Source organism: Dendropsophus ebraccatus, chromosome 15 (genome assembly GCF_027789765.1).
Source record: "Dendropsophus ebraccatus isolate aDenEbr1 chromosome 15, aDenEbr1.pat, whole genome shotgun sequence".
In the NCBI taxonomy this organism is placed as follows: domain Eukaryota; kingdom Metazoa; phylum Chordata; class Amphibia; order Anura; family Hylidae; genus Dendropsophus; species Dendropsophus ebraccatus.
The window spans coordinates 26,267,573-26,293,404 of NC_091468.1; the positions used below are offsets into that span (position 1 = coordinate 26,267,573).

At 44.7% G+C, this 25,832-nt stretch overlaps 1 protein-coding gene across 4 annotated transcripts in view; it reads left to right on the forward strand.

Moving 5' to 3' along the window:
- Positions 1 to 25,832, forward strand: part of ALK (ALK receptor tyrosine kinase) — a 405,981-nt gene that overhangs the window by 282,878 nt on the left and 97,271 nt on the right. For all 4 annotated transcript variants that reach the window (XM_069955319.1, XM_069955321.1, XM_069955318.1 and 1 more), the window contains one exon: positions 1,966 to 2,069. In XM_069955319.1, the coding sequence (XP_069811420.1) occupies positions 1,966 to 2,069 (104 nt within the window). The remainder of the gene's footprint in view (positions 1 to 1,965; positions 2,070 to 25,832) is intronic.

The following is a 25,832-nucleotide window of genomic DNA, read 5'->3' on the forward strand; positions in this document are numbered from 1 at the left end:
AGGATGAGCCTCAGTGATGTCAGCAGATGAAGATGTCCTTAGGTTATTTAATCAGTAGGTGGCTCAATGATGTCATCTCATTTGGAAGAACCTCACAATGTAAACATGTAATGCTGCGTTTACACAAAGCGATAATTTGCCCAATCAATCGTTTAACGATTTTGAAGCAACGATTTGTTTTTTACAACGATCAGTGTTTAGACGAATAAATCGTTAGAAAAATCGTTTGAAAATTCGTAAGAAAAATCATTATTGCGATTGTTTTTAAGATCTTTTAAGCCCATCTTTCACATAGGGTGAATCTTTGAAAGTCTGTTTACACGAAGCAATCTGCAAATTTTTAGAATTTGCTTCTTGATCGTTTGCTGTGTCTACACGGAACGATTACGATTATTGCTCAAATGCAATGGTTATTGCGAAAATTCTAACGATAACCGTTCCTCGTAAACGCAGCATAAGGATCTGAATGATGTCATCTAATAAAGATGAGCCAAAGTGATGTCATCTGATAAAGGAGGAGACTCACTAATGTCATATAATTAAGATGAGCAACAGTGATGCCAACTGATTAAGAAGGAGAATAACACAACCCCTCATAGATGGATAAGGAGAACCTACTTAATAATATTGACACATAATACCCTAAGTAGCAAAGGCCTGGGGTACAAGACCCCTTTGTTAAGCCTCACCCCTTAAGCTTTTATTATTATTGTTTAAAATACTGAGCAGTGAAGTGATTTAAAATCACAACTCCTGGTTGCCGTAGGTGGTATACACAGGTATTTGACAGGTGTCACACCTCAGGTATATTAAATCGGTACTCTGGATAAAAAAATGTTTTTAAATCAACTGGTATCAGAAAGTTATGCAGATTCGTAAATTACTTCAGTCTTCCAGTGCTTATCAGCTGCTGTATGTCTTGCAGGAAGTGGTGTATTCTTTCCACTCTGACACAGTGTTCTCTGCTGCCACCTCTGTCCATGTCAGGAACTGTCTGGAGTAGAAATCTCCATATAAAACCTCTCCTGCTTTGGACAGTTCCTGACATGGACAGAGGTGGCAGCAGAGAGCACTGTGTCAGACTAGAGAGGATACACCACTTCCTGCAGGACAGTTTTTAGAACCTAGAAAGCCTAAAAAAACGCAGAAAAAAAAAACCCTCATTCAGCCTATAGATCCTTCTTGCTTCTTCTCTGTGGAGCACTCTTTCAATGTTGCCATTTTAGGCCCATCCTCATTTGGCAGAGTTCCTAGATGGAAAGGTCCTCAAAACGGCCAACATGAGAACGATATGCATTTACATACCGCTTCCTAGAAAAGGTGGATCCACTGTATCCATGTTTTCCAGGCAGTTCTCAGGCTGCATCCACTTTCTCCAGGCAGCAGGATTCAAAAGCCGATTGTTCGGGTTTGTGCAAGCTTTCAGCAAGTTTGCTCTGAGTGGTTACCAATATGCAACAGGGGAAAAGTGCATTTGGCCACATAAATGACATTCTTGGAGCTACAGTTGTTGTCTGACAGATTGACAAACATTTTTTTCTTTTGCATATGTTTGCAGACACTGCAGTGACCACTTGGGTAGTTGCCCTTGGTTCTATTTACCAACCAGTTAAAAGGTGTGTTGACAGATTGTAGGCGACTATGGACCAACATGCCCCTCAGGTTTACACTCATGTCAACGCGTGGCCATTGGCAAATGGAAAGGGTTGTGGTTTCAAGCACATAGGTTGGCATGCAAATGAAAACACGGCTTTAGTGATATAATATCATTAAACTGTTTGGTAAGTTTTATAACACTCCTGGTATAGGAGGATACTGCTACCCAGGAATACAAAAGACTTCTATAATAAGTGTGATTATATTCCACGCCTGCTGCTAAACAGCAAATATATTCCAAGAAATGTATTACTGTTAGGACATTGAAATTGTTCATCTGCTGAATTAATTTTGTTCTTATTTATGTAGATGACTCAGTGCTGATCCTTAATACAAGAGAATCTAAAGCGTCTCAGAGCTCCACAATGACCAACGTTCTGTACCCATCACCTCTGAAGAACTCCACCTGTGAGGTCAGTACAAAGAGCACACAAAAATCTACAGAACAATACTTCCTTCTGTATACAAGATTATAATTACTATTATACTGCTCCTATATACAAGGATATAACTACTATAATACTGCTCCCATATACAAGAATATAACTACTATAATACTGCTCCTATATACAAGAATATAACTACTATAATACTGCTCCTATATACAAGAATATAACTGCTATAATACTGCTCCTATATACAAGAATATAACTACTATAATACTGCTCCTATATACAAGAATATAAATACTATAATACTGCTCCTATGTACAAGAATATAACTACTATAATGCTGCTCTTATATACAAGAATATAACTACTTTCTTCTTCGCATAGAGGCAGCACACATGGGATATAGATCCCTCCTACTTACTCTCAGGACCGCCCACCTACAAAAAATACCTGACAACAGGTTAACCAATTAAACGTAATGACACCTCATAAGTACTCCTTCACACCATCCACACACTGTGTTTTTTTTCTGTCCTCCTATTCAGGAGGGCAGGTGAGGTTTGTATCTCACCTGCTAATGCCCACCTATGGTAATTCATGTTTCTTTCTGTTTTTTACAGGGTGGCCAACGGGGGAAACCCTGGCCAGAGCACTCACTGCTTAGCAGTAACAGTAAGGGTGAACCATGCCATTTTTGGTGCTCTGGCAGTTATATGGCCCCTTACATGCATCGGCCAGTGGCTTTGCCTGGCTATGTTGCTATACAGTACTCAGCAGGGCTTTGTAGCCTTTGTACCAGGCTTCCGATCATGCTGCCCTGCAAGTATATGGTGAGTCTGTATTTCTGTTCCTCCTTACGTTGGTACAGATTTGGGGTATGCTATTAACTGTGTTCCAGTGATCCTGGGTATCACGCTTCGGCAGACGCTTTGTTCCGCTTTGCGGTTCACGTGGCGGCCATACTACTTCCGGTCTGTGTTCCACAGACCGGAAGTGCGTCATCCGACGCGCCGCTGGTGCTAAGCACAGTCGGGTAAGGAATTTACGATTAATAGACACTGCTGCTGTCTGTTGTTTCCTGTAAGAATACTGAGTGCGCTCACCCTGGCACTTGTTGGTCTGTTTGGCCAATTCAGATAAAACGTTACTTCCGGTCCGCGGCCGAACCGGAAGTGCGTCATCCCCCTAGCGTGGTAACACCCCGAGGGTATTTAAAGAGCAGTAGGCTGGTGTGCAGCACCTCTGTGTGCGAGGCAGCCGGATACTCTGCTTACCAAGGTGCTTGGGTGTTACAGAGACGCATTAGAAAGGGGGAGGCTCAGTAAAGTTATGTTTGTTTATTCATAACCACTTACTTGTTTACGCTTCTTGCAGATGTCAAGCCATTCATCTGCTGGTAAAAGGAGAAGCAAAACTAAACACAGATATTGTGATGTTTGTGAGCAGCCCCTCCCAGATGATTTGCCTTCAGCCACTTGTGACCTGTGTGTGGAGCAAGAGGCGGAGAGAAACAGAGCGCCTCAGGAGGAGACCTCAGCATTTATTAATGAGGCTAAGGCCTTTTTTCATGGTTCAAGACACACATGCCAAGTACTTCAACTCCAGCGCCTTCTACCTCAGGGCTCAAAAGAAAATCTAAGACCCAAAGGTCCCCACCTGAACATTCATCTGATTTAGGGGACTCTGAGCTTGACAACTCCACTGACTCTGACTCTGAGGCTCCAGTGTCAGAAGACTATTTTCTATTTAAGAAAGAAAATGCGGATGGACTAATGAAAGCTGTTAAAGAGATAATAGAGGTAAAAAGGGACAAGCCTTCTTCAAAGGAGAGAGAAAATTTGTATTATTTTCCACGTAAGAAATCTACAGTCCTCCCGGGACACCCAGTCCTAAAAACAGTCATGGAAAGGGAATGGAAGAGACCAGATCGCCGAATAGAATTAGGCTTTAGATTTAGAACCGTATACCGCCTTGACCCTACGGAGTCGGAGTTCTGGGAGAAACCAGCTCAAATAGATCCAGCAGTTTCAAAGCTATCTAAGAATATTCTTCTACCATCGGATGATTCTTCCTTGCTGAGAGATGCGAGTGACAGAAAGACCGATGTCTTATTAAGACGGGCATATTGTAACTCCGCAGATCTCAGTAAGGCGGCTCTCTCTACAGTTCCGGTTGCAAGAGCCATGAGAGTCTGGTTGAGCAGGCTGTCCAGAGACATCGAGCACAAAGTTCCAAGGGAAGAGTTGCTGGAGCAGGTTAATAGTATTAAACTTGCAGCGGACTATCTCTGTGATTTCCCGGTTGACGTGCTCAAAATTGCGTCAAAGAACTTGGCACTTACAAACTCTACCAGGCGTGCTGTCTGGCTAAAGCCATGGAAAGGGGAGGTCAGTTCTAAAAATAACTTCTGTTCTCTTCCGTTTGAACCTGGACAATTGATTGGCACTCAATTGGAAAAAATCTTAGAGAAATGTAAGAAAGGCAAAGGACTGGCTTTTCCACAATCAGAAAAGAAGCCTTATAAATTCTTCAAGGCAAAGGGTAGAAATACTTTTCGTAGTAGAAACTTTTCCAGCAACCCCACCAGACGTTCCCAGAAGACTGCTCAAAACCGTAAACCCAAACAAGGGCAATCAGTGCAAACCAAATCTGAATTCTGACGCCAGGAGTCTAGTCACTCAGCCAGTCGGTGCAAGACTAAAAAAAAATTTTCCGGCTTGGGAGAGAGTGACAACGGACAAATGGGTTCTCGACATAATAAGAACAGGCTACAGAATAAAGTTCTTAAAGAGACCAAAAGAGAGGCTACTCATAAACCATCCAAAGGATCACGTAGTACCTACTCTACTACAAGAATTATTTCTAAAAAGAAACCAGTTGGAACCGGTGCCAAAAGAGGAAGAGGGGTTTATTCGATGCTCTTTCCCGTGCCCAAGCCCGAAGGAAAATGGCATTTAATCATAGACTTACGTTATGTCAACCGATTTGTAACAAAAGAAAAATTCAGGATGGAGACCATCAGAACAGCAACAGCGTTGATACAAAAAGGGAATCTCATGGTCTCACTGGACTTAATGGACGCATACCTCCATATTCCCATTGATCCGTTGTCCAGGAGGTTCTTAAGAGTAGCAATTCAGGTAGGCGCAGAAGTACATCATTACCAGTTTTGCGCCCTCCCATTTGGTCTCACTTCTTCCCCAAGGGTCTTCAAGAAAGTAGCCATCGTCTTAGTAGCCCATCTTCGTATGCAAGGCATACAGCTGATTCCATACCTCGACGACTGGCTTTTGATTGCATCCTCTCGAGAGCGTCTGCTGCTACACCTTCAAATGACGACACATTTACTGCAGGAAGTGGGATTTCTTATCAATCTGATGAAATCAGATCTACAGCCAGCTCCAATAAAGAAATTCTTGGGCCTTATAATAGATGCGAATCAGTTGAAGCTGTTTTTACCCACAGACAAACTCAGAGATCTGCAGAGTCAAGTCCGTCACTTAATTTGTGCCAGTTCAGTGACGATAAGACAAGCGATGAGAGTACTGGGACTGTTTACGGCAGCCAAAGACACAGTCCCCTGGGCGAAAGCCCATATGAGGCCTTTACAGAGAGAGATTCTCGACCTTTGGGACAGGAGTCCGGCATCACTGAACCAATCATTCACTATCTCGAAGTGGACAAAGAAACAGCTGGAATGGTGGCTGGTACAGAGCAATTTGTCCAGTGGGAACACCTTTGCTCTAACCGAGTCAGTAGTCGTAACCACGGATGCATCTGCAACCGGTTGGGGAGCCCATCTCAGAGACAGCTGGGTACAGAAGACATGGTCTGCTGCAGAATCTCGACTTTCTTCGAACCTGAGAGAAATGAAGGCGGCGCGTCTGGCGCTCGTACACTTTGCACCTCTGCTGAAGGGGAAAGCAGCCCTGATACAGTCCGACAATTCAGTCACTGTATACTATATAAACAAGCAGGGCGGGACAAGAAGCCCCGCTCTCGAGAGAGAGTGCAGAATGATGATGACTTGGGCAGTGGAGAATCTTCTCAAGATTACAGCTCTACACATAAAAGGGGTCCAGAATGTGAAGGCCGACTTACTGAGTCGAGAAGCACTGAGTCCCAACGAATGGGTGCTGAACCAAAAATATTTTCAGCAGATAATGGACAGATGGGGTGTGCCAGATTGGGACCTAATGGCGACCAGACAGAATCGCAAGGTGGAGAAATTTGACATGGAAATAGAAGTTCGTATATCTCTTTCCTCAAACAGCGATTCTGGAGAGAGTCTTGAGGAAGATTGTGCAGGACAAACCCAGAACAATACTGGTGGCACCCTATTGGCCTCGGAGACCCTGTTTTCCATTGCTCCTTCATCTATCCAGAGGGGAATTCTGGACTCTCCCCCTGCACAAGGATCTTCTCTCTCAGAAGCAGTTCCTTCATCCTCAGCTCTCATGCCTGCATTTAACTGCGTGGAACATGAGAGGACCAGATACAGATTAAAAGGTTTTTCAGAAGACATGATCACCACGTTATTATCAGCTAGTAAACAACCTACTAACAAGTTGTATGCAAAACTATGGAAAAAGTTTGCATCATGGAGACAGCAAAATAATCATGAGACTGTATCTCTACTGGCTGTGCTACAATTTCTCCAAGATGGCTTTCAAAGAAGTTTAAGAGCTAACACGCTGAGGGTACACATGATGGCCATAAACTCTTTCACGGATGGTGTATTTGCAGGAGAGCCTATAATAACAAAGTTCTTTAAAGCTCTGAGGAACTTGAGGCCAGTAGTGAAATCACCTACCTCGGCATGGGATTTGCAGATTGTGTTACAGTCATTGATGGACTCTCCATTTGAACCTTTGGAAGAGGTGGAAGTGAAGTGGCTAACTCTAAAAGCTTGTTTTCTAGTAGCCATTACATCGGCAAAAAGACTGGGCGAAATTCAAGCCTTATCCTCCAGAGAACCTTTCATTAAGTTTGTTCCAGAAGGCGTGCTGTTAAGAACCATCCCGTCCTTTATACCCAAGGTAGCCTCAGTACAGAACATCAATAAGGAGATTCTACTACAGTCTTTTTACCCTGATCCATCCAGTGAGGAAGAACAGAGATTAAGACTACTAGATGTGGGTAGGACTCTCGCCTGTTATATTACGAGGGTGGAGGCCTTCAGGCGAGATGAAAATCTATTCCTGCAGTTCACTGGTGCAAACAGAGGGAAAAAGGCTGCCAAAGACACAATAGCAAGATGGCTGAAAACTGTAATCTTGGAAGCGTACAGAAAGGCAGGCAAAGAACCACCTACCACCTTGAAGGCTCACTCAACGAGAGCAATGGCGACCTCGTGGGCAGAGAGAGCCCAAGTGCCTGTCGTAGATATCTGCAATGCCGCCTCGTGGTCTTCAACATCTACGTTCGTATCTCACTACAGGCTTGACAATCTAAGCAGTGTTCCAGCCTTCAGCACAGGGGTACTAAGTGCTGCAATCTGATCTACCCTCCCTTACTTCAGTAGCTATTTAGCTCCCATGTGTGCTGCCTCTATGCGAAGAAGAAAGCTAAAATTTTAATTACTTACCGTAATTTTGCTTTCTTCGAGAATAGAGGCAGCACAGATATACCCTCCCAATAAATGTGTGTTTAGCATCATATCGGCTATTTTATTGAACACAGTGTGTGGATGGTGTGAAGGAGTACTTATGAGGTGTCATTACGTTTAATTGGTTAACCTGTTGTCAGGTATTTTTTGTAGGTGGGCGGTCCTGAGAGTAAGTAGGAGGGATCTATATCCCATGTGTGCTGCCTCTATTCTCGAAGAAAGCAAAATTACGGTAAGTAATTAAAATTTTAGCTATAATGCTGCTCTTATATACAAGAATATAACTACTATAATACTGGCTCCTATATACAAGAATATAGCTACTGTAATACTGCCCCTATATACAAGAATATAACTACTATAATACTGCTCCTATATACAAGAATATAACTACTATAATACTGCTCCTATATACAAGAATATAACTACTAAAATACTGCTCCTATATACAAGAATATAACTACTTTAATACTGGCCATCTGTACAAGAATATAACTACTATAATACTGCCCCTCTATACAAGAATATAACTTCTATAATACTGCTCCCTATGTACAAGAATATAACTACTATAATACTGCCCCTCTATACAAGAATATAACTACTATAATACTACTCCTATATACAAGAATATAACTACTATAATACTACTCATATATACAAGAATATAACTACTATTATACTGCTCCTATATACAAGAATATAACTACTATAATACTACTCCTATATACAAGAATATAACTACTATAATACTGCTCCTATATACAGGAATATAACTACTATAATACTGCTGCTATATACAAGAATATAGCTACTATAATACTGTTCCTATATACAAGAATATAACTACTATAATACTGCTCCTTTATACAAGAATATAACTACTATAATACTGTTCCTATATACAAGAATATAACTACTATAATACTGCCCCTCTATACAAGAATATAACTTCTATAATACTGCTCCCTATGTACAAGAATATAACTACTATAATACTGCCCCTATATACAAGAATATAACTACTATAATACTGCCCCTCTATACAAGAATATAACTTCTATAATACTGCTCCCTATGTACAAGAATATAACTACTATAATACTGCCCCCTATATACAAGAATATAACTACTATAATACTGCTCCTTTATACAAGAATATAACTACTATAATAGTGCTCCTATATACAAGAATATAACTGCTATAATACTGCTCCTATATACAGGAATATAACTACTATAACACTGCTCCTATATACAAGAATATAACTACTATAATGCGGTTCAGGGAAGAAACAGAGTGCTGCACCTCACACCTATGGCTGATACTAGTGCCCCTAGGCTAAATAAAAAACACATCAGAATTTTGTGTATGAATTGATCAAGCCATACTGCCCCATGTACCTCGTGCCGGTATCTGATACACATGGGTCCCTACACTAAGTCCACACCGTGCCAGTCAGTGGCTACCAACCCCGCAGGCGTGCACAGTCAGGGAACGGGGGCCATGGGACGGCCCTGCGACCCCCATGCCACAGGACCAGACCCAAAAACACCACACCAGAACCCGGCCAGCACCGCCGGCGGAGAAGGTCGCCCCCAAACAGCACAAGTCTGGATAAGGTGTTGCACTCACCATAGCTGCAGCAAACCGCATTTTGTTTCTCTCTTTTCTCCGTGTTTTGCACTCCTCCTGGTGAGACCCACATGACCGCAATTAGCAGGAGACACCTGAGTGCACATGGTTTTAATCCCTCCTGTTTTTTCCCATTCTGTTTGCTGCAGCTATGGTGAGTGTAATACCTTATCCAGACTTGTGCTGTTTGGGGGCGACCTTCTCCGCCGGCGGTGCTGGCCGGATTCTGGTGTGGTGTTTTTGGGTCTGGTCCTGTGGCATGGGGGTCGCAGGGCCGTCCCATGGCCCCCGTTCCCTGGCTGTGCACGCCTGCGGGGTTGGTGGCCACTGACTGGCACGGTGTGGACTTAGTGTAGGGACCCATGTGTATCAGATACCGGCACGAGGTACATGGGGCAGTATGGCTTGATCAATTCATACACAAAATTCTGATGTGTTTTTTTACTTAGCCTAGCGGCACTAGTATCAGCCATAGGTGTGAGGTGCAGCACTCTGTTTCTTCCCTGAACCGCATAACTACTATACTACTTCTCCTATATACAAGAATATAACTACTGTAATACTGCCCTCTATATACAGGTATATAACTACTATAATACTGCTCCTATATACAGGAATATAACTACTATAATACTGCTCCCTATATACAAGAATATAACTACTATAATACTGCTCCTATATACAAGAATATAACTACTATAATACTGCTCCTATATACAAGAATATAACTACTATAATACTGCTCCTATATACAAGAATATAACTGCTATAATACTGCTCCTATATACAGGAATATAACTACTATAGACTTCTCCTGTATATAGAGATCTACGCCCTGTACTCTGTATATCACACTGATGAGTTGGGTGTTGCTCAGTTGGTCTTCTCTTTGCTCTCGCCCCCTTCTGAGCAGTCATGCCCTTTGAGCTTGTGTCATGGCCTCTCTGAACAGTATAGAGTTTGTCGCACATGTTCAAAAGCAATTTGTTCCGGAGATAAACCGCAGGTATCCGCCATGAAATATATATACGCTACAACTGGTTGTATAGAACTCCGCAGTTACAAGGTTTTACATTTTAAAAAAATCTTTAATAATTGAAATCACCCACAAGGTTTGGGCTCCTCAGTTATTGTACTGTAGGATACAAGGTAACACTCGTCCTGTGAATCCTTCCTTCTCGGGAGTTAGAGTCCCAGCCAGCGTGTAATTAAGTGTGTCAGTCCCCATGCTGCTGCCGCCGCCACGTCCCCTCGTAGGACTCGGCTCTCCCAGGATTTCTCAGGGCTGAAGATTCCTTTTCATATGGATGCTTTGATCGTAGGAGCTCATTCCTATTCGCTCGGTTTAATAGCTGCTTCTCTTTGCCAGTGCTTTTTCTTTCTTTTTTTTTGTTGCTCTGGAGGAAACCACGCAGATAATTGAAATTGGACGTATTGTGCGCGATCAAACCGGCGTGGACGGAAAAATAGTGATGAGAAAATGTAACATCTGACGGGGAGAGAGCTCAGTATCAATGAATAGGAGTAATACACTGTATCAATGGACAGTGCTGACAACTACTGTGGGCGTCCAGGTGAGGGCGCCACCCAGACTCACTTGAGCAGCACAACAAGTGTGCGAGTCAGTGCTCAGTGATAGTGGTGCAGTTCTCTTAGTCCCCATGGCTGCACCTAGTGAATTTGGCAATCTGAAAACTATTAAAAGAGCTCAAAGTCCTCATATTTTAAATTATTTGGGCAAAATCTTCCAATAGAGTTAGTGTTATAATAGTGAGTATTAAGGTACAAACCCACTTGCCGGATCTGCAGCGAGTCTCCTCGCTGCGTTTTTGCAGCGAGACTCGCTGCAGATCCCGGCCCTATACTTTCAATAGCAGAGAAACTCGCAGCAGGGATGTACATCCCTGCTGCGAGTTTGTCCGCACCCGCCCCGTTAACCCCCCGCCGCTGGACACTATACATTACCGGGTCCCGCTCCGGCTTGCTTCGGGGCTCCTGGTGTCTTCATGTCCCGCTCAGCCAATCAGTGCGCTGCGGCGGGGCAGCACACTGATTGGCCGAGCGGGACGTGCCGAAAACCCCTGAAGCAAGCCGGAGCGGGACCAGGTGATGTATAGTGTCCGTATAGTATCCGGCGGCTGGGGGGTTAATGGGGCGGGTGCGGACAAACTCGCAGCAGGGATGTACATCCCTGCTGCGAGTTTCTCTGCTATTGAAAGTATAGGGCCGGGATCTGCAGCGAGTCTCGCTGCAAAAACGCAGCGAGGAGACTCGCTGCAGATCCGGCAAGTGGGTTTGTACCCTTAAAGGGGCACTTCAGAGGAAAAATTTTTTTCAAATCAACTGGTGTCGGAAAGTTATACAGTAAATTATTTCTATCTAAAAATCTCAAGCTTTCCATTACTTATCAGCTGATGTATGTTTTGCAGAAAGTGGTGTATTCCTTTCAGCCTGACACAGTGCTCTCTGCTGCCACCTCTGTCCATGTCAGGAACTTTTCAGTGCAGTAGCAAATCCCCATTGAAAACCTCTCCTGCTCTGGACAGTTCCTGACATGGACAGAGGTGGCAGCAGAGACCACTGGAGAGAATACACAATTTCCTGCAGGACATAGGGCAGCTGATAAGTACTAGAAGTAATTAGCAGAGTACCCCTTTAATACACTGTACCACTACTGTCCTGTGTTCACGTAATGGGAGCACAGTTCACGATGCGTAATGGCATTTGCAGGATTGACAAAGTTACGTAGTAGAAGGATCAGGGTGTCACAGCAGCACAGAGTGTTTCCGGAGAGAAGTGTGCTTGTGGGGGAAGTGACTTCTCTCCTAATGTGATGATGTTGGTGAGGACAGGATGTATGTGACATAAACAGTTTTATTGTGAGGTGGGAGAATAGAAACAAGTCGAAGGTCAAAGACAGCAGCACAGAGTATTTCAGAAGAGCAGTGTAGATCTTGTGTGTGATTTGTCTGCTCATGTGTTAGTGAGGCCTGGGATGTACAGGATTGGGGCAGAGTCATAAAGTGGGGAATTGATGTATCAGATATTCAGACTGGTGTCAGATATGCTGCGGATACTCCATTTTGACATGAGATGTGCTGCATATACATGTTGATGTAAGATACAAGTTGATGGGAGATGTGATGCAGATACACGATGTAAAATGTGCTGCAGATAATACACATTGATGTGAGATGTGCTGCAGATACATGTTTATGTGAGATGTGCTGCAGATGATACATGTTGATGTAAGATGTGCTGCAGATAATCCACATTGATGTGAGATGTGCTGCAGATACATGTTGATTTGAGATGTGCTGCAGATACATGTTGATTTGAGATGTGCTCAAGGGACATGTTTATGTGAGATTTGCTGCAGATCCATGTTGATGTGAGACGTGCTGCAGATCCAGGTTGATGTGAGATTTGCTGCAGATACTCCATGTTGATGTGAGATGTGCTGCAGCACGTACATGTTGATGTGAGATGTGCTGCAGCCATGTACATTCCTATTACACTGTATCTCCTTGCATGCACTGTATTTAACTATGGCCCTCTTGTCCCCGGTTCGGCTCAGGCTGATGGCAGTCACAGGGTTAATGGCGTCTCGCAGAGAATATCACCAGAAGGAAACAAGATTTTCCTTCAGACGTAAATTGCTTTAGCGCTAAATTCTATTTAATTTCATCCAATATTAAAAGAATCTGAAGACTGTTCTCTAATCTGCTGCCCAGGGCTGGGACATGCCCAACATACTGAGGGGAGCGAGGAGCAGAGCTGAGTGTGTTACGTGATGAAGGAGAAAGATCCGTCACAAGATGTGACCTGCAGTCCTATGTAACAACACAGATAACACACAGTGATAACCCTCTGAGATTATATAATCTCATATATATGACCTGCAGTCCTATGTAATACCACAGATAACCCAAAATGATAACTCTCTGAGATTATATAATCTCAGATATATGACCTGCAGTCCTATGTAATACCACAGATAACCCACAGTGATAACTCTCTGAGATTATATAATCTCAGATATATGACCTGCAGTCCTATGTAATACCACAGTTTACCCACAGTGAAACTGCAAATTCTTTCTATAACTATCTACTGATTTGAATCCCCTATGTACAGGTACCTCCGTATGGGATCTTTCTTTGTAAGATAACAAATTCAGCTCTGCTATATTGTCACTTGCTGGCCTTTATATATCTTCTCTAAGATGTTTGCTGTCAGTTCCTCACTATGAGCCTTGAGTATTGTCACAATGAAGATATATTGTGATCAGACGGCAATCAAAGGGTCAATGAGCCCATTGTCTGCCAGCTCTGAACCATAATTGTGCAGCATTAGCCGAGCGATAATTATTCCCTATGTGAATGTCACTCCATGGGTAATTGTTAAGAATTATCCATCGAACAGCCTGACGGATGGGGAAGTGCAGCAGAGCGAGCAACAGATCGTTACATACAGCCAGTGATCAGTGATGGCCCGGTGTCACCATATGTACACATACATGGTAAGAGCCAGAAATACTGCTGCAACTCTGCTCCGAAATACACACAGTAGTCACTGGGAGGCGCCACTCTGCCTTTCAAAAGTGGTTCTCAGTGATTTCAGTCACTGAGAATACAGCCTATCCATCACTAGAGATCAGCAGTGACATCACTAAGAATACAGCCTATCCATCACTAGAGATCAGCAGTGACATCACTGAGAATACAGCCTATCCATCACTAGAGATCAGCGGTGACATCACTGAGAATACAGCCTATCCATCACTAGAGATCAGCAGGGACATCACTGAGAATACAGCCTATCCATCACTAGAGAACAGTAGTGACATCACTGAGAATACAGCCTATCCATCACTAGAGAACAGTAGTGACATCACTGAGAATACAGCCTATCCATCACTAGAGATCAGCAGTGACATCACTGAGAATACAGCCTATCCATCACTAGAGATCAGCGGTGACATCACTGAGAATAGAGCCTATCCATCACTAGAGCAGTGCTTCTCAAACTGTGAGGCGCCCCCTAGATGTTGGTGAGGCCCAGCTGGGGAGCCAGTTTTCACAAAAGTAACTATGATCTGCACAGTCCTCCAAAATCTCCATTTTAGCAACATTATTAATTTATTTTGTACTTGCTTTATTAGCATACAGAGCTTGGGAGATGAGTGAAAGGTGGCCCTAGCATTGTTTTCAGCTTTTAAATGGACTTTCACCACAGATGGTGAGGCCCAGGCATCCTCTTGGTCAGTCTGGTGAGGCCCAGGCATTGCCTTGGTCTGTTGGGTGAGGCTCTAGTAGAAAAAGTTTGAGAAGCACTGCACTAGAGATCAGCGGTGACATCACTGAGAATTACAGCCTATGCATAACTAGAGATCAACAGTGATATCACTGAGAATACAGCCTATCCATCACTAGAGATCAGCAGAGACATCACTGAGAATACAGCCTATCCATCACTAGAGATCAGCGGTGACATCACTGAGATTACAGCCTATCCATCACTAGAGATCAGCAGTGACATCACTAAGAATACAGCCTATCCATCACTAGAGATCAGCGGTGACATCACTGAGATTACAGCCTATCCATCACTAGAGATCAGTGACATCACTGAGAATACAGTCTATCCATCACTAGAGATCAGCAGTGACATCACTGAGAATACAGCCTATCCATCACTAGAGATCAGTGACATCAATGAGAATACAGCACATCCATATGCGGTGTCCCACCATGGGTGTTTCTTGTACGACTTTCTTGTAAGCCTTTCACAAAGTCAGGTGGTGATGAAGGTATTTATTGGTTTCATCACCAGATGTCAGTGTTTAGTATGTGGACTCTTGTATATTGCACAGCTGTAGTGAACAAAGGGTTATTGCTCCTTCTGTATTGTTTTATTTACTGTCCAATGGAGATACCTCTTTCTCTCTGCCTATCCCTATTCTTCTCTCTTTGCACACATTCTTCTCCACCACTCACAGGGGCTCTTACACACCCTTGTAGGAAGTAGTCACTTGGTGGGAGGAAGTGTAGCGTCAGTTTCCCTCTGATTCTCGTAGAAGGACGTCACTGCTGATCTCTAGTGATAGATAGACTATATTCTCCATTGATGTCACCATCTCTAGTGATGGATAGGCTGTACTCTCAGTAATGTCACTGATCTCTAATGATGGATAGGCTGTATTCTTAGTGATGTCACCACTGATCTCTAGTGATGCATAGGCTGTATTCTCAGTGATGTCACTGATCTCTAATGATGGATAGGCTGTATTCTTAGTGATGTCACCACTGATCTCTAGTGATGGATAGGCTGTATTCTCAGTGATGTCACTGCTGATCTCTAGTGATGGATAGTCTGTATTCTCAGTGATGTCACTGCTGATCTCTAGTGATGGATAGGCTGTATTCTCAGTTATGTCACTGCTGATCTCTAGTGATGGATAGGCTGTATTCTCAGTGATGTCACTACTGTTCTCTAGTGATGGATAGGCTGTATTCTCAGTGATGTCACTACTGTTCTCTAGTGATGGATAGGCTGTATTCTCAGTGATGTCCCTGCTGATCTCTAGTGATGGATAGGCTGTATTCTCAGTGATGTCACTGCTGATCTCTAGTGATGGATAGGCTGTATTCTCAGTTATGTCACTGCTGATCTCTATTAAATGGATTGGCTGTATTCTAAGTGATGTCACCGCTGATCTCTAGTGATGGATAGGCTGTATTCTCAGTGATGTCACCACTGATCTCTAGTGATGGATAGGCTGTATTCTAAGTGATGTCACTGCTGATCTCTATTAAATGGATTGGCTGTATTCTAAGTGATGTCACCGCTGATCTCTAGTGATGGATAGGCTGTTTTCTCAGTAATGTCACTGCTGTTCTCTAGTGATGGATAGGCTGTATTCTCAGTGATGTCACTGCTGTTCTCTAGTGATGGATAGGCTGATTCTCAGTGATGTCACTACTGTTCTCTAGTGATGGATAGGCTGTATTCTCAGTGATGTCACCGCTGATCTCTAGTGATGGATAGGCTGCATGATGACACTATACAGTGAGTAAATTTTGTATTTCCTGTTTTTTTTTCTTTGTAAAAGTTAAGCCTATAAATCATAAATCTGGCCACCAGTGTCAGTGAACTGTAAATATAAAGATCCTTTCATCCGTTTATTATGAGCAGCGACAATGTCACAGCGCTCCACCGTTTACAGAGCAGTAAATAATTTACCGTGTATAATTACACTGACGTTATCATAAAATATATTTTTACATGAAAGTCATTTGAATTCAATGTTTCAATCTGTTATTTTAAAATGGATTTGACCTATCATCAGTGACATAACCACAGCGCCACATGCAGGATGCAACCATGTACTACAGCCAGAAAATGAATCACAACAAATATGACCCAGTTATGCAAATCTCATATCCTACACAAAGCTACAACAATGTATAATATAGAAAACTGATCTATAGAAGTACAGAAAAACATATAATGTTATGATGATGCTCCTATTACTCCAGGAATTAGGAAATCAGAACATGTAGATGGAGGTAAACCATCCATCAACAACTTATTGAGCTATATTCCATGCAATACTACATTGGACTTCTGTGTTTACAGTCTTGTGTTATACAAGACTTAAAAATGTACCATCAGGTACATTCGCTTTAATATGACCCATGTACAGAATCGCGCCACCACGGGGAAGCCGGTTCTATACATGGGTCATATTAAAGCGAAAGTACCTGATGGTACATTTGCTTTAGGCTGGGTTCACACTACATATATTTCAGTCAGTATTGTGGTCCTCATATTGCAACCAAAACCAGGAGTGGATTAACCCTTTGAGTACCAGGCCCAAAATGACCCAGTGGACCGCGCAAATTTTGATCTTAGTGTTTTCGTTTTTCCTTCCCCCCCCCCCCCCCCCCCCTTCTAAGAGCTCTAGCACTCTCAGTTTTCTATCTACAAGCCATGTAAGTGCTTGTTTGTTACAGGAATAGTTGTACTTTGTAATGGCGTCATTCATTTTACCATAACATGTATGACGGAATTCCAAATATATTATTTATGAAGATATAAATAGGTGAAATCGTAAAAAAGAATGCAATATGGTAACGTTTGGGGGGTTCCTGTGTCTACGTAATGCACTATATGGTAACAGCGACATGACACTATTATTCTATAGATCAGCCCGAACACAACCATATGCAGGTTACACAGATTCTCTAATGTTATATATGTATTTTTCTTATGAAATCCTTTTTTTTGGCAATTAAATATTAATAAAGTGGGCCTATTGTGACGCTTATAACGGTTTTATTTTTTCACCTACGGGGCTGTATGGGGTGTCATTTTTTCCGCCATGATCTCTAGTTTTTATTAATTTTTATTAATTTAATTTTTTATTAATACCATATTTGTTAAGATCGGACGTTTTGATCACTTTTTATTGATTTTTTTTAATATATAATGTAACATAAAATCGGTAATCTGCGCACTTTTTCCCCTCTTTTCGTGTACGCCGTTTACCGATCACAATGACACTTGTTATATTTTAATAGATCGGACAATTACGCACGCTACGGTATATTATATGTTTATCTATTTATTTATTTTTATATGTTTTATTTATATAATGGGAAAGGGGGGTGAGTTCAACTTTTATTGAGGGAGGGGTTTTGGGGTAGTGTAATAGTGTTTTGAACTTTTTTTTTTTTTTACACATTTGAAGTCCCTTTGGGGGACTTCTACATACACTACTTTGATTTTTACACTGACCATTGCTATGCCATAGGCATAGCATTGACCAGTGTTATCGGCGCTCTGCTCATTGAGCCTGCCTGTGCAGGCTTAGTGCAGCAGATCGCCGATCGGACCGCACGGAGGCAGGTGAGAGACCTCCGGCGGTCCGTTTCAACGATCGGGACCCCCGCAGTCACACTGCGGGGGTCCTGATCGTTAAGTGACAGGGGACTCCCCCTGTCACTTACACTTAAGGGGTTAATGACATGCGGCAGCGCGATCGCTGCAGCGTGTCATTACCGGTGAGGTCCCGGCTGCTGATTGCAGCCGGCCCCCACCTCCTATGAAGCGCGCTCCGCTCCGGAGCGCGCTTCATAGCGGGAGAAACACCCAGGACGTAGAGTTACGTCATGGGTCATCTGGGGACAGACTTCCATGACGTAACCCTACGTCCAGAGTCGTCTAGGAGTTAAAAACACAAAAAGGCTCTGTTCACACAATGGTGAAATTGAGTGGATGGCTGCCATCTAACAGTATATAACTGCCATTATTTCAATATAACAGCCGTTGTTCTAAAGTAACAGCAAATATTTGCCATTAAATGGCGGCCATCCACTCAATTTCAACATTGTGTGAACAGATCCTTTCTGTGTTTTTAATCCACTCCTGGTTTTGGTTGCAATACTGACTGAAATATACTGACTGAAATATACATATACTGACTGAAATATACGTAGTGTGAACCCAGCCTAATACTGCTCCTATATACAAGAATATAATTACTATAATACTGCTCCTATATACTAGAATATAACTACTATAATACTGCTCCTGTATACAAGAATATAACTACTATAATACTGCTCCTATATACTAGAATATAACTAGTATAATACTGTCCCCTATGTCTAAGAATATAACTACTATAATACTGCTCTTATATACAAGACTATTACTACTATAATACTGCTCCTATATACAAGAATATAACTACTATAATACTGCCTCCTATGTACAAGAATATAACTACTATAAGGCTGGGTTTACACTACGTATATTTCAGTCAGTATATGTATGTTTCAGTCAATATATTTTTCAGTCAGTATTGCAACCAAAACCAGGAGTGGATTAAAAACACAGAAAGGATCTGTTCACACAATGTTGAAATTGAGTGGATGGCCGCCATTTAATGGCAAATATATGGCAGCCATCCACTTAATTTCAACATTGTGTGAACAGATCCTTTCTGTGTTTTTAATCCACTGCTGGTTTTGGTTGCAATACTGACTGAAATATACGTAGTGTGAACATAGCCTAAATGTACAAGAATATAACTACTATACTAATACCCCTATATACCAGAAGAAAAAGTACTATAATACTGTTCCTATATAAAAGAATATAACTACTATAATGCTATTCCTATATACAAGAATATAACTACTATAATGCTATTCCTATATACAAGAATATAACTACTATAATACTGTTCCTATAAACAAGAATATAACTACTATAATACTGCTCCTATATACAAGAATATAACTACTATAATGCGGTTCAGGGAAGAAACAGAGTGCTGCACCTCACACCTATGGCTGATACTAGTGCCGCTAGGCTAAATAAAAAACACATCAGAATTTTGTGTATGAATTGATCAAGCCATACTGCCCCATGAACCTCGTGCCGGTATCTGATAAACATGGGTCCCTACACTAAGTCCACACCGTGCCAGTCAGTGGCCACCAACCCCGCAGGCACGCACAGTCAGGGAATGGGGGCCATGGGACGGCCCTGCGACCCCCATGCCACAGGACCAGACCCACAAACACCACACTATGTAACGCCCGGAGTAGTGGATCCACTGGACCGGCACCAGCGATAGCACAAACCTCACCAGGGAGCGGAGTCTAAGGGGCCGCTGGTTTTCACCAGAGCCCGCCGCAAGGCGGGATGGACTTGCTGCGGCAGGCGACCCCCAGGTCGCTACCCCTGGCTTGGTTGCTGGTGTCGGCAGGCGAGGCGTGGCAGGAGATGGCACAGGCAATAGTCTGCAGATGAGAGAGCACGTGACAGGCTGGACACGGGAACAGGTGGAGTGACAGGGGAACAGGAACCAGGAACAGGGACTTGGGACCAGGTAACGGACAGGACTCAGGAACAGGGACTTGGGACCAGGTAACGGACAGGACACAGGAACAACAGGGAGCTGGGCCAAACGCTATGGGAAGCATGTAGAGGCTCCAACACAGGGAACAGGGCAAGCTGGGATTTATAGGGGAGTGATTAGGTGCAACTACCAATTAGGAGCGCACTGCCCCTTTAAATCTGAGACAGCCGGCGCGCGCGCGCCCTAGGAGGCGGGGACGCGCGCGCCGGCCGGCACAGCGGGAGACAGGAGCGTGGAGAGGTGAGGCGCCCCCCGGGGCCGAGGTGATAGCAGCGCCGGGTCCCCGACTATGGACACCGGCTGCTGCATGGGGCAGGAAGCGGTCGCGGCGGCGGCCCGGAACGCGGGACGCCGCCGCGGCTGTGACAGTACCCCCCCCCTTTGGCCTCCCCCTCTTTCTTGCCTGCAGATGGCACAGGAAGCCACAAAGTCTTTGACATCTTGAAACAAACTGGACCACCAGTAGTGGCGAGAGATCCGTTGGCCGGTCTTACGGACTCCAGGGTGCCCGGCCTCCAACGAGGAATGACCCCACTTCAAAATACCTCTTCGAAGCGCAGGGTGAACATGAGTCTTTCCGGGGGGTACTCTCCGAAGCGAGGAGGTGACGACTGGTGCTAGGCGATCAGGCGGTAAAACATGGCAAGGGACTGTGGGTCTGTGGACGAGGACCTTCTGTAAGTTCTCCCGGTGGTGAGAGGACCCGACCTTAGTCTTGGGTACGGAGAGAGGGTACACCTCGGCAGAGAAGGCATCCGCCGAGTCTTGGTCTTCTGCCGGTAGGTCGGATAGAGGCTTGGCTGGGACAGGAAACGACATAGTACACTTGGTCTGAGGTGACCTGAGACACTGGTTGGAACAGTCCTGACCCCAACTGAGAATCTCCCCGGTTCTCCAGTCCAGTTGAGGGGCATGTTCTTGCAGCCACGGGAGTCCCAGGAGGACCGCGGGGGAAGAATGGGGCAGGACGTAGAAGGATATCTTTTCTTGATGTAAAGGACCCACCTGGAGGACTAAAGGTGCGGTCTGGTAGTACACACGGTCGGTAAGAATTTCGCCTGTGACCGAGGAGATAGTCAGGGGCCTGGCTAGTCGGGTCACGGGTAGCCGCCATCTTTGGACCAATGTTGCCGCAATAAAACTGCCTGCTGACCCAGAATCGAGGAAGGCAGTAGTCTGATGATTTCGTCCTGAGAGAGTCCGGAGGAAAACTGGCATAGACAGACTTGGAATGGTGGCATTCACACCTAGGGACACCTGTCCCACCGGACCTAGGTGCGAGCATTTTCCGGATGTTTGGGGACGTAGGGGACATCCCAGCCGGAAGTGATCGGAACCCCCGCAATAGAGACAGAGATTCTGCTCCAGGCGCCGGATTCTTTCATCAGGCGTCAGGTGAGCCCGTTCCACCTGCATAGGAATCTCAGGAGAGGGTTGGGACATCGAAAGGTCAGGGTTCTGGAAAACCGGCGCCAGCTGGGGATGGCGACGGGAACGGGTTAGTAAATGTTCATGCCGAACCTCCTCCTCCCTCTCCGAAAAACGAGTATCAACTCGGGTGGCCAGTAGAATGAGTTCGTTCAGGGAGGTAGGCAGGTCTCGGGCAGCGAGCACGTCTCTCACACGACTAGACAGGCCCTTCTTGAAGGTGGCCAATAGGGCGGCCTCGTTCCAGTCCAATTCGGCTGCCAGGGTGCGGAACTGGATGGCGTAGTCACCAACAGAGGAGCTGCCTTGAGAGAGGTTGAGGAGAGCAGTCTCGGCTGAAGAAGCACGGGCAGGTTCCTCAAAGACGGAGCGAAACTCGAATAGGAAGGCCCGGAGATTGGCAGCAACTGGATCATCACGGTCCCACAGTGGCGTGGCCCAGGCCAGGGCTCTACCCTCTAATAGGCTGATGATGAAAGACACTTTAGAGCGCTCGGTGGAAAACTGACTACTCAAAAGTTCAATGTGCATGGTGAACTGAGTCAAGAATCCTCTGCACAACTTAGAGTCCCCAGAGTACTTGCTTGGGAGGGCCAGTCGGAGTGAAGAAGAAGCGTCAGGAGGTGGTGTGCGCTGGGCAGTAGTCTGCTGCTGTAAGGCGGCAGTGAGTTGCTGGATCTGCTGTGACTGTTTCTGGATTTGTTGCGCCTGCTGAGTGACCACTCTGGCGACGTCACGGAGATCGGGCACCTCGCCGGGATCCATGGTTGGAGCCTACTGTAACGCCCGGAGTAGTGGATCCACTGGACCGGCACCAGTGATAGCACAAACCTCACCAGGGAGCGGAGTCTAAGGGGCCGCTGGTTTTCACCAGAGCCCGCCGCAAGGCGGGATGGACTTGCTGCGGCAGGCGACCCCCAGGTCGCTACCCCTGGCTTGGTTGCTGGTGTCGGCAGGCGAGGCGTGGCAGGAGATGGCACAGGCAATAGTCTGCAGATGAGAGAGCACGTGACAGGCTGGACACGGGAACAGGTGGAGTGACAGGGGAACAGGAACCAGGAACAGGGACTTGGGACCAGGTAACGGACAGGACTCAGGAACAGGGACTTGGGACCAGGTAACGGACAGGACACAGGAACAACAGGGAGCTGGGCCAAACGCTATGGGAAGCATGTAGAGGCTCCAACACAGGGAACAGGGCAAGCTGGGATTTATAGGGGAGTGATTAGGTGCAACTACCAATTAGGAGCGCACTGCCCCTTTAAATCTGAGACAGCTGGCGCGCGCGCGCCCTAGGAGGCGGGGACGCGCGCGCCGGCCGGCACAGCGGGAGACAGGAGCGTGGAGAGGTGAGGCGCCCCCCGGGGCCGAGGTGATAGCAGCGCCGGGTCCCCGACTATGGACACCGGCTGCTGCATGGGGCAGGAAGCGGTCGCGGCGGTGGCCCGGAACGCGGGACGCCGCCGCGGCTGTGACACACTATAATACTGCCCCCTATATACCAGAATAAAAGTACTATAATACTGCTTCTATATACAAGAATATAACTATTATAATACTGCTCCTATATACAAGAATATAACTACTATAAAACTGCTCCTATATACAAGAATATAACTACTATAATACTGCTCCTATGTACAAGAATATAACTACTATAATACTGCCCCATATATACAAGAATATAACTACTATAATACTGCCTCCTATATACAAGAATATAACTACTATAATCAGTTCCAAGAGAGTTAGGAGCGAGCACCAATGTGCATATATGGTATACGTGGAGTACTCAGGGTCAGGACTAGGAGTGGAGGATATATAGGCAATGGATATTCAGCTCGGTGGTGCATACAGCTAAGCAAGAGTAAATCCAAATCAGTCCACGTGAGAAAAAAGAGCTAGCACTCACCTTCTGCTGAAGCATATATCCAATTTATTCAAAGTTCAAACCAGCATGGATCACGGGGAGGGAGGTGAAAGCAGGTGCGTCAGGACGCACTGACGCACCTTCTTTCACCTCCCTCCCCGTGATCCATGCTGGTTTGAACTTTGAATAAATTGGATATATGCTTCAGCAGAAGGTGAGTGCTAGCTCTTTTTTCTCACTTGGACTGATAAGTACTATAATACTGCTCCTATATACAGGAATATAACTACTATAATACTGTCTCCTATGTACAATAAAACTACTATAATACTGCCCTTATAATTGAGCAAGTGTTTCCTTCAAGTGTGACTGAGCATGTGTGTTCTTCTACACTAAAGGTCCCCAAACATCTTAGACTTTGACCACCTGAGCCCACCACTTGCGGCAGATTCAGCCGTCAGTCTTGTGTGTATGGGGCTGTCTAGAACCCCCAATAACAAAATCACAGGGTACTTCGGCTAGCAGCAAGCTTAACAAACACGATCTGGATAGACCTTGACAGCTAAAGGACTTTTTGATGTAGACAGGTAGGGTCCTCCTTTAGTGATAGTTACCCTGTTAGGGTATGTTCACACTGAGGAATCGTCGAAGAATTAGAAGCAGGATCCGCACCTAATTTCCTGCAGATTCAGCTGGAAATTCCACTCATAAAATATTAACATAGCAATGTCCCACTGTGTTCAATAGGATTTCCAGTATGTTGTTCACAAGGCGGAATTTGCACACAGAATTTTCCGCATCCGCTTTCCACATAAAGAACTGAGCGCCTTTGGGCATATTCCGCTAGAGAAAGCCCATAGAAGTCACTGGGACTTTGAATTTGCGCTTTCTGCTCGAATTCCACTCCTATTCTGCCAGAGCTGAACAGGCGAGGAATTTCAAGCAGAAAACTTTCCTCTCAGTGTGAACCTACCCTTACGGTTTAGCAGGCTATCATTCTTGCAAGTAGATACTTGATAGGATATAAAGTCTCTTAGGGCCCTATTAGGGCATTATCGTGCGAAAAATCGTTATATCGTTCGAATTTAAATGATAATTGTTCTGTGTAATTGCAGGCAACGATCGAAAAATCGTTCCTATGACGTTGATCGTTGCTTTAGATCTAAACCTAAAATTATCGTTAATCGTTCGCTGTAATTCCACGTTCGTTCGCTCAAGTTCCGCATTTTTTCACTAATCGTTCAGTGTAATAGCACATTGCCCATTGTTTTCCTGAGATCAGAAGGAATAAACGACCATCGTTCTGTGTAATATGGTGAATGATTTCAGGTTAACGATAAACACTCTTGTTTGCGATCGTTTATCGTTAGTCGTTAATCGTTAAAAATCGCTCCGTGTAATAGGACCCTTAGGCACTCGTCACCTAGCCACAGGGGCCAGGCTCTGGTAGAAGCTTTCTCTCTTGAACAACAGTAGTGTAGGCTAACCAGTAACACTGAGTACTGAACTGAACTCCTCCAAATTCAAATGGAATTTAGAAACAAAACTACTTTTATCAATGCAGCGGGGCAGGCAGTCATAGTATAGTGGCCTAGAGCATCAGTGCCCTAGGCCTGCGGCGCCTCTCTCCCCACCTCCATTCACTTTCAGAATGCCCCTGGGCTGGATGGAGGTGGGGAGAGAGGAACCGCAGGCCTAGGGCACTGATGCTCTAGGCCATGGATCTCCAAACTGCAGCCCTCCAGCTGTTGCAAAACCACAATTCCCATCATGCCCGGACAGCTAAAGCTTTGGATTTGGCTGTCCAGGCATGATGGGAAATGTAGTATTGCAACAGCTGGAGGGCTGAAGTTTGGAGACCAATGCTCTAGGCCATGCCAGTTTGACTGCCTGCCCCACTGCACGCATTGATAAAAGTTGTTTTTCTTCTAAATATTGGCACCAAGAGAGAGGCCGACTCCCGAACCGGGCATGGCAGGAGGAGCTCTACAACGGGCTGGCGGCGGTTCAGGGGCGGCAAGGTGCCGGTACAGAGTCACTTTAATTGTTGGACAACCCCTTTAAGTCTTCACAATGTGTTTGCTCTCTCCACCATGCATCCTGTTCATGTCCTGGAACGGACTACACTGTCACTCCACCTGTGAGATGGTTTATGGGGATTACTCCAGGGTGGCAGAGCTTCTAATGAATGATATATGGGCAGCGTTGTGAGAAGATGAATACATCCAGCAATTTGATCCGTCAGAGGAATTCTAAGCACCTTGTGTATTTAACCAGCAGATAAGCCGTTCGGTTACAGCAATTAA